The sequence below is a fragment of the Triticum aestivum genome, chromosome 3B (genome assembly GCF_018294505.1).
Source record: "Triticum aestivum cultivar Chinese Spring chromosome 3B, IWGSC CS RefSeq v2.1, whole genome shotgun sequence".
NCBI lineage: Eukaryota > Viridiplantae > Streptophyta > Magnoliopsida > Poales > Poaceae > Triticum > Triticum aestivum.
Window position 1 is genome coordinate 398,349,563 of NC_057801.1, and position 9,904 is coordinate 398,359,466.

Consider the following 9,904-nt stretch of genomic DNA (forward strand, 5'->3'; position numbering starts at 1 on the left):
TCTAAATCGCCAAGAAACAGAGGGCAGCATGAGGCCACAGATCGGGGAATGGGACTAGGGTTTCGGGCTCACCTCGCAATAGCTCTGCCGCTGCCGAGAAATGCGCTCCACCACCGCGGAAAAGAAACCACTGCCGGAGAAGATGCTTACGGCGGCGCCGCTCGCCCAGTCCAGCACGGGCGAGTCGAGCACGGTCACACAGTCGCCGGTCGAGTCGTGGACGGTTGACTCTTGACTACGTGGCCATAGGTGGACCCCACCAGTCAGAGCACATAACCCCCAGTGTTCTAACCAAATCTCAGCCTAACGGACAGCCAACTGGCCGCGTAAATGGTGTGTCGCATGAGAGCTATTTTTTCCAACAAAGATGTCGCATGCAAGCTATTACAGCCAACGACGTCGCATGAGAGATAGTTCACACCAACGACGTCGCATGGGAGCTATTCACCCCTGTATCATCGCCTCCCACCCAGGCCCCTTCCGCTGCGTCCACCTCACCTGCTGCTACATGGCCCCGCACGACCGCGCGCTGCGGCGCTGGCTCCGCTCCCTCGCCGACAAACGCGTGGAGGACCTCATCTTCGTCAACAGGCCGTTCCCCCTCGACGTGTACCTCCCCGCCGACGTCCTCCTCATCTCATCCCTCCGCCGCCTCTACCTCGGCTTCTGGTACTTCCCGGACATCCCCGGCCTTCCCGCCGGCCCTCAGGTCTTCCCCCACCTCCGGGAGATCGGCCTCTGCAGCACCGTCATCAGCGCCGGGGAGATCGAGTACTTGCTCCAGTGTAGCCCCGTGCTCGAGACGCTCGCGATTATCCTCAGCACCAACCCTTCCTCTCACGTCCGCGTAGGCAGCCGCAGCCTCCGCTGCGCCGTCTTGTGGATGTCCATGGCACGTGAAGTCGCCGTTGTGGCAACCCCGCGTCTGGAGCGTCTCATCCTCTGGCAGACGTGCCCGGGTGCCCCCAGCGGCGTGTTCCCCACCAACGTGAAGATTGGCTACGCCCCTGAGCTGCGCGTCCTGGGCTACTTGGAACCAAGCATACACGCGCTAGAGATCGGCAACACCGTCATCCAGGTGTCCTAGTGCTCCCTAGCTCTCCTCCGCTGCTTGAATTTTTCACCACTACATAGTATACCATGGCTCAGAGATATGTGTCCCCCTTGATTCCAAGAATGATTTCCAGTCTCATTGAGTCTTAATTTTACTGCAGCCTGGAACAAGGATGAGCCCGGCTAACATGGTTCCAAGTGTTAAAATATTGGCTTTGAAAGTGCGATTTGGAATCCGCAAGGAGACCAAGATGCTCCCCACCTTCCTGAGATGCTTTCCCAATGTCGAGACGTTGCACGTCATGGTAAGAAATACACATACTCCATCCTCCTCCTTCTCCTTTCTTGAGATAACCTCATGTTCATGATCTATATCCACACGTTATTTATGTCCAGATCCAATTTGTTTCATCGTGATCCATAGATATATTTTCATATTTTGTTTAATCATATATATAGCATGTTCATGCTCCATATACATGTTTCATGCAGAAAAATATGTCGTTCATGCTTCAGACCCCCTCGTTTATCATGCTCCAACAATTATGTAGTGATCTAAATGATCTTATATTAATTTACAGAGGGAGTACCTTTGTAATGAGCATGCCTTTTACTTTTTGGTTGAACTGTAACAAGGAACAAATATGCATCATATATTTATTTGATATTACAAAATTGATCTGGCTTGTTTGATAAAATGTTGAAAAAATGTGTAATACTTTTAGTTGGTCATCCGAAAACCGAAATTTGTTCATTTTTTCATGGCAGTAAAATATAATGCTTGTACACAGAAAAAAGATAAGCTGTTGATCGGGATTTCTTGTGCGTGCATTTTTTTGTAACAATCACCAGAAAATTTCTTGTTCATCTGAAAAACTACCGAGAGAGTAACTTGTCTATTCATGCAAAAGAAATGTTGATGGTGATAAAAATCCTTGCTTATGCATAAAAAAACTTATGATATGTTAATTAAAAAAAATCTTAGTTACTAGTTAGTGCTGGATGCTTGTTCATGCATTTGGAACATGATGATGGTGTACATGCAAAATATCTTGTTACAAGAACTTTGTGTACACTGAGCATACACTGATCTTTTCAGTCCGATGAAGCTGATGAGCCCAGTGGTAAGTGCAACCTCAAGTTCTGGCAGGAGGTAGCCCCTATTGATTGCCTGGAGGCACACGTCAAGAAGGTGGTGTTCAGCCAGTTCCGAGGGAAGCGCATGGAGCTTGCATTCCTCAGATTCATCCTTGAGAGAACACAAATGCTGGAGAAACTGGTGGTCGGTCTGGTCAACGGAGACACTGCATTGGAGGATGATGAGACGTGCACCAAGCTGAAAGCTTTGGCTATGGCAAGAAGGGTCAGCGAGTGCCCTATGACGGTGTTGGTTGTCGCACGCCAGGGAGACAGCGCTTGGTGCTTCCGCAGAGCATCTGATCTTTCAGCGAGTGACCCATTTGATGGCTGAAATCCATGGTCAGTTTCATGCTTCAGTATCCACATGAGTAACATACCACTCCCTCTTTCAGATCTTCTTTTCATGGACAGTTACGACAATTATGAGCAGAGTTCTGCTTGATACAGTTAACATCTGCGAGGACTGGCTGCTATAGCATGTAAAACTAGCGTAGCAAGCCGTGTATTTACGTAGCTAGATTTACACATATCACTCACATAATGTTTATATTAATGTCAATTATATGATATTCTATACACTTCTTCTTCGGTACAACCCCCTAAATACAACAACGGCTGAGATCGCTCCGTACCCCTTCATTAAAAAGGGTAGGATTGCCCCAGCACATAAAAAGCCGCCGCCCGCGTGACTACGGGGCTGTACGTCGACTACCCCGTACACGCGTCCGTCCGCGTACGTACGACGACGACCAAAGAAAAAAAAAACGACGCGACGTACTCGTGGCGACGTGGCGTCGGCTGGATGAAAAAAAATAATTACACGACGCGATGTGTGGGGACGGGCGGTTGCTTGCCGTCTAAGCGTCGGTCAAGGGCGGTTCCCAAGACGGCCGCCGGCCTGATGCGCCATTAATGCCGGCGTTAAGCCGGGCGTCGGTCACCTACCGGACGACCTCCCCCACCCACCGACGCCTGTCTTTAAAACGCCGCTCGTCGCCCCGTCTGCCTCCCCCCACTCCACTCGACGCGCCTCGCCCCGCTAACCCCACCCACCGACGCGCTCCACCGCCGACGAGCTCCCTTTCCCGGCGGCCTCCATGGCGTCCGACGGCGGCGGTAGCTTGTGACCGACGAGCCTGGGCACGCCGGAGGCAGACGAGCTCATCCGTCTCGGGATGATGGTGCCGCCGGGCTGCCGTCTGCCTCACGTGTTCCACATCACCGCCGACGGGTACCCGACGAGGGGGCCCGACGCGACGCCGGACGAGCTGCGCCAGCACGAGGGCGGCCGGTGGAACATCGTCAGCCGCGCAAGATTTTGGAAGGGCAAGAACTACTGGGCCGTCGTCACGCAAGCTCGTCGGGAGTCGCGGACCGACGGCTCGTCGTCGGGCCCGGGCGGCTCGTCGTCTGCCGCGCGCGGCTCGTCTTCCGCCCCGCGCCGGCCCCGCCGTCCCCCTCTGGCGGCCGCGCCGTCTCCGAGCTCGTCCCGCCGTCCGGTTCCCGCCATCGCCCGGCCCGCCTCCCCTCCCGTCGTCGAGATCCCGCCGGAGCAGTTCGCACTGCGCGAGGACGGCGACCCCGACAACTGCCCCGGCTATCTCATCGCACTGCGGGCGTCGCAGGCAGAAGCGGCGGCCGTGGCGGCGGCCGCGGAGGCGAGAGAGGCAGCGACGGCTATGGCGGCGGCAGCAGAGCCCGCCGAGCTGCAGGCTGCACTGGATGCAGCGGCGGCCATCGAAGCGGTGCAGCCGCAGGTGGCTCCAGAGGAGGGCGACAACGGCTACTGGGACGACGACGGCAAGAGCAGCGACGACGACGACGGTGACGACGATGATGACGTCGGTGCGGGCGATATCGTCGACCTAGCCGACTCCGACGACGACGAGTAGATTAGGATTAAGTCATTATGTTTAATTAAGTTTAATTAAGTCATGTTTAATAGTTTTTTATGTTTTAATGTAAAATGAACTGTCGTTATGTTGAATGAACTATCGTTTATCGTTATGTTGGAATGTAAATTAGTATGAAATTTTATGAAAAAAAGTGAATCATTTTATAAAATAAAAGTGACCCGAAGGAAATTAAAATTAAATAGTTTACCGGTATAATTGAAAGAATAGTAAAAATTATATAAAAAAAGATGAAGAGAGGAAGAAAGGAAAAGGAAAAAAAGGAAATTAGAAGAAGGAATTCGTAATTTTTTAAAAAAAAGTTAGTATGAAATAATTTTGAATTAAAAACAGTGTTTTTGTACTGTCGAAGCCAAAAACCGTAGAAAATGCAAACAGGCCCAAAATGCACATAAAATTGGCACGCATGATTCTCATGTAGATACAATGCGGTAAAAAAATTTGGGCATGTTTTCAAGTTACACAAAAAAGGTGTTCGGTACACACCTTTTCGCACCGAAACCACCGGGTTGCACAGCAAGTGCCAGTGCGGTTTGCTGGAATGCACCCAACTTTTGCCAACGCGTGTGGGGACCCACCCGGGTACCGCACGCCAGAGATGAACGAAATCGGACTACGAACGCACGTTGCGTTACGTTCGGACAGTGTTTTTCGGGTTTTCGGGTCGGAAAATCATAGAAAATCCTTACAGCGTCGGAATGCGACAAATTTTGGCGTGCATGCCTGTATGGTCACTGTGGCCCGTGGAAAAAAAATGACCGACTTTGTCGGATGCGACGGAGAGACGTACGACCGAGGGTCCCCTCCACCCATACCGAAACCACCGGGTTGCACAGCAAGTGCCAGCGCGGTTTGCCGGAATGCACCCAACTTTTGGCAGCGCGTGTGGGGACTCGCCCGGGTACCACACGCCAGAGATGAACGAAATCGGACTACGAACGCACGTTGCGTCACATCCGGACAGTGTTTTTGGGGTATTCGGGCCGGAAAATCATAGAAAATCCGTACAGCGTCGGAACGCGACAAATTTTGGCGTGCGTGTCCTGCATGGTCATTGTGGCCCGTGGAAAAAAATGAGCGACTTTGGCGGATGCGACGGAGAGACGTACGACTGAGGGTCCCCTCCACCCATCTAAAACCACCGGGTTGCACAGCAAGTGCCAGCGCGGTTTGCCGGAATGCACCCAACTTTTGCCAGCGTGTGTGGGGACCTGCCGGGTACCGCACGCCAGAGATGAACGAAATCGGACTACGAACGCACGTTGCGTCATGTCCGGGCAGTGTTTTTGGGGTTTTCGGGCCGGAAAATCATAGAAAATCTGTACAATGTCGAAACGCGACAAATTTTGGCGTGCATGCCCTGCATGGTCACTGTGGCTCGTGGAAAAAAATGAGCGACTTTGGCGGATGCGATGGAGAGACGTACGACCGAGGGTCCCCTCCACCCATACCGAAACCACCGGGTTGCACAGCAAGTGCCAGCGCGGTTTGCCGGAATGCACCCAACTTTTGTCAGCGCGTGTGGGGACCCGCCCGGGTACCGCACGCCAGAGATGAACGAAATCCGACTACAAACGCACGTTGCGTCACGTCCGGGCAGTGTTTTGGGGGTATTCAGGCCGGAAAATCATAAAAAATCCATACAGCGTCGGAACGCGACAAATTTTGGCGTGCGTGCCCTTCATGGTCACTGTGGCTCGTTGAAAAAAAGCAACTTTGGCGGATGCGACGGAGAAACGTATGACCGAGGGTCCCCTCCACCCATACCGAAACCACCAGGTTGCACAGCAAGTGCCACTGCGTTTTGTCGGAATGCACCCAACTTTCTCCAGCGCGTGTGGGGACCCGCACGGGTACCGCACGCCAGAGATGAACGAAATGGGACTACAAACGCACGTTGCGTCACGTCCGGCAGTGTTTTTGTGGTATTCGGGCCGGAAAATCATAGAAAATCCGTACGGCGTCAGAACGCGATAAATTTTGGCGTGCGTGCTCTGCATGGTCACTGTGGCCCGTGGAAAAAAAATGAGCGACTTTGGCAGATACGACGGAGAGACGTACGACTGAGGGTCCGCTCCACCCATATCGAAACCACCGGGTTGCACAGCAAGTGCCAGTGCGGTTTGCCGGAATGCATCCAACTTTTGCCAGCGCGTGTGGGGACCCGCTCGGGTACCGCACGCCAGAGATGAACAAAATCGGACTACGAACGCACGTTGCGTCACGTCCGGGCAGTGTTTTTGGGGTATTCGGGCCGGAAAATCGTAGAAAATCCGCATAGCGTTGGAACGCGATAAATTTTGGCGTGCGTGCCCTGCATGGTCACTGTGGCCCATGGAAAAAACTGAGTGACTTTGACAGATGCGACAGAGAGACGTACGACCGAGGGTCCCCTCCACCCATACCGAAACCACCGGGTTGCACAGCAAGTGCCAGCGCGGTTTGCCGGAATGCACCCAACTTTTGCCAGCGCGTGTGGGGACCCACCTGGGTACTGCACGCCAGAGATGAACGAAATCCGACTACGAACGCATGTTGCGTCACGTCCGGGTAGTGTTTTGGGGGTTTTCGGGCCGGAAAATAATAGAAAATCCATACAACGTCGGAATGCGACATATTTTGGTGTGCGTGTCCTGCATGGTCACTGTGGCCCATGGAATAAAAATGACCTACTTTGGCGGATGCGACGGAGAGACGTACGACCGAGGGTCCCCTCCACCCATACCGAAACCACCGGGTTGCACAACAAGTGCCAGTGCGGTCTGACGGAATGCATCCAACTTTTGCCAGCGCGTGTGGGGACCCACCCGGGTACCACACGCCAGAGATGAACAAAATCGGACTACGAACACACGTTGCGTCACGTCCGGGCAGTATTTTTGGGGTTTTCGGGCCGGAAAATCATAGAAAATCCGTATAGTCTCGGAACGCGACAAATTTTGGCGTGCGTGCCCTCCATGGTCACTGTGGCCCGTGGAAAAAAATGACCGATTTTGGCGGATGTGACGGAGATACGTACGACCGAGGGTCCCCTCCAGCCATACCGAAACCACTGGGTTGCACAGCAAGTGCCAGCGCGGTTTGCTGGAATGCACCCAACTTTTGCCAGTGCGTGTGGGGACCCGCTCGGGTACCGCACGCCAGAGATGAACGAAATCGGACTACGAACGCATGCGCGTTACGTCCGGGCAGTGTTTCTGGGGTTTTCGGGCCGGAAAATCATAGAAAATCTATACAACGTCGGAACGCGACAAATTTTGGCGTGCGTGCCCTGCATGGTCACTGTGGCCCGTGGAAAAAAATGAGCAACTTTGACGGATGCGACGGAGGGACGTACGACCGAGCACTACCAAAAAAGACACATGTGACATTTTGGGCCGAACGAATTTTTTTCCTGTCATACATATGACACTTCTATGACGATAATTGTGACAAGACCTGGTATCATCACAGATGTGGTGGGCTCCTACTTCTATGACAAAAAATCATGACAGAAAATGGGCTTTTCGTCCTGGGCGGGCCGGAGACGCGGCTGCATGACATTCTTTGGGCCGTCCATGACGGAAAAAACCGTGGTAGAAGCGAGGGGGAAGAAAATTTCGGGGAGTTGCCGGTTACGGTGGGAGGTCAGGGGCGGAGCGATGCGCGTTTCTCTCGTACACGTATGCGCGTGTGTGCGAGGCGTTGGCTCTAACTGAACCCGAGCGAGGCATTGGGCTCTAATTGAACCCGAGCGATTGCACTGCAGGCTATGCGTTACTGAACCCGAGCGATCGATCGATGGCTGTTAACTGAACCCGATGGAGCGATTCATTTGCTACTGCTGAGCGTTGCGAGGGGGGGGGGGGGGGTGGTTGGATGAACAGTGAGCGGTGGCGTTGCCTCTAGATGAACAAGAACCCGTGGTGTAGAGGGCTAGATGAACAGTAGACAGTGGAGGGGTGGCCGTGGAGGGGTGGTTGAACAGGACCCCGTGGTGTGGAGGGCTGGATGAACAGTAGACGGTGGAGGGGTGCCCGTGGAGGGTTGGTTGAACAGTAGCCGGTGGAGTAGCGCGCGGTGGAGGCTGGATGAATAGGAGCCCGTGGAGGCTGGAGGAGCTCGACGGTAGCCCGTGGAGGCTGGAGGAGGTCGAGGGTGGAGATGAACAGTATCCCGTGGAGTCCCGTTTTGCGGTACACCACACCCCTCCCCCCCGTTTCGACCGTAGCGCTCCAACATAAGTCCGCTTCGTCCGTTTTGCGGTATGCCACACCCCTCCCGATCAACAGGACCCCCGTTTCGACCGTAGGACGTCCATTTCCTCTGTTTTGTGATAAGCCACACCCCTCCCGATCAACAGGACCCCCGTTTCGACCGCAGGAGGTCTGTTTCCTCCATTTTGCGGTACGCCACACCCTCCCGATCAACAGGACCCCGTTCCGAACGTAGAAGGTCCGTTTCCTCTGTTGTGCGGTACGCCTGGCCTCGTTTCCATCGCCTGTTCCGTCCAAGCCCTCCTGATGAACACGACCACGTATTCCGTTCCGACCCAGCCGGTTGGCTCCCACGCGTTCCGTTGCCTCCCGATGAACACGACGCATTCCGTTGCCTCCCCATGAACACGACGCATTCCGTTGCCTCCCCATGAACACGACGCATTCTGTTGCCTCCCCATGAACACGAGCCCTTGCCGTACGTATGCGCGACTAGGCGTTCGAGACCCCGCCCATATGTACACATATGTGGCTGTATTTTCTTTCTTGCACCCTGGCCGCTGTATGTACGTGTACATGCTACGTGCGCGCCTCTACTACGACACGTGCATGCCTCTACTACGACACGTGCGCGCCTCTACATCGACCAGTATGTACATACACGTTCGCGACCAGGATGACAACGCTACGTACGCTTCGACCAGGTGGGTCCCGACTGTCAGGCACTTCCTTGCCTGTGAAGATGTAGCTGGTGGGCCCAGCAGTCAGGGGGCGAATCGTTTTTTTTTTGCCCCGACGCACTTCCTTGCGTGCGAAGGTGTAGCTGCTGGGTCCCAGTAGTCAGGGGGGGGCGAATCATTTTTTTTGCCCGGACGCACTTCCTTGCGTGCGAAGGTGTAGCTGCTGGGTCCCAACAGTCAGGGGGGCAAATCGTTTTTTTTGCCCGGACGCACTTCCTTGCATGCGAAGGTGTAGCTGGTGGGTCCCAGTAGTCGGGGGGCGAATCGTTTTTTTTTCGGACGCACTTCCTTGCGTGCGAAGATGTAGCTGGTGGGTCCCAGCAGTCAGGGGGGCAAATCGTTTTTTTCCCGAACGCACTTCCTTGCGTGCGAAGATGTAGCTCATGGGTCCCAGCAGTCAGGGGGTGAATCATTTTTTTCGTGAAATATGGTGGCCCGTCCGGTGGGTCCCCGCTGTCAGGTGGAGGAATAATTATTTTGCGCATAATAAGGAGGCACTTCCTTGCGGCTGTCGTGGACCCAGCTGTCAGCCTCTCCACGTACAGTCCACGTCCGATGGAAGTCGTTCCTTGACCATGTTGACCACGCCACGCCGAGAGCACCACGGCGGTGGACGACGACGAGGCCTAGGAAGGGGACGACGCGGAGCTGGGGAAGACGCGGCAGTGGATGCACACGCAAAGAGGAGTACGAGGGTTCACTGGTTCGGCTGCGCTGCCGTCGCCGCAGAATAACAGGGGGTGTGGGTGAGTGGAGGGATGGCCTGGCCAGCGGTGGGAGTAGTAGGGGGCGGTGAGGCCTCTGCGGCAGCACAGCTGGCCATGGGAGGCAGGAGCAGGCGGCACAACCGGCGCTGCTTTGG

General features: G+C 54.5%; 1 protein-coding gene across 1 annotated transcript; it reads left to right on the plus strand.

The window, feature by feature from the left end:
• Window positions 1-433: 433 nt before the first annotated feature.
• Window positions 434-2,719, plus strand: LOC123067515 (uncharacterized). Its single transcript, XM_044490277.1, has 3 exons — window positions 434-1,078; window positions 1,215-1,358; window positions 2,153-2,719. Exons 1-3 carry the CDS (start codon window positions 434-436, stop codon window positions 2,522-2,524), a joined length of 1,161 nt encoding a protein of 386 aa, XP_044346212.1. The 3' UTR covers window positions 2,525-2,719.
• The last annotated feature ends 7,185 nt before the right edge of the window (window positions 2,720-9,904 follow it).

Excerpts from the sequence above, each read along its gene's own strand:
- LOC123067515 (XM_044490277.1), top strand. The coding sequence starts at position 434 with ATGGGAGCTATTCACCCCTGTATCATCGCCTCCCACCCAGGCCCCTTC. Across the intron at positions 1,079-1,214 it reads TCGGCAACACCGTCATCCAG|CCTGGAACAAGGATGAGCCC; the intron begins GTGTCCTAGTGC and ends ATTTTACTGCAG. Across the intron at positions 1,359-2,152 it reads TCGAGACGTTGCACGTCATG|TCCGATGAAGCTGATGAGCC; the intron begins GTAAGAAATACA and ends TGATCTTTTCAG.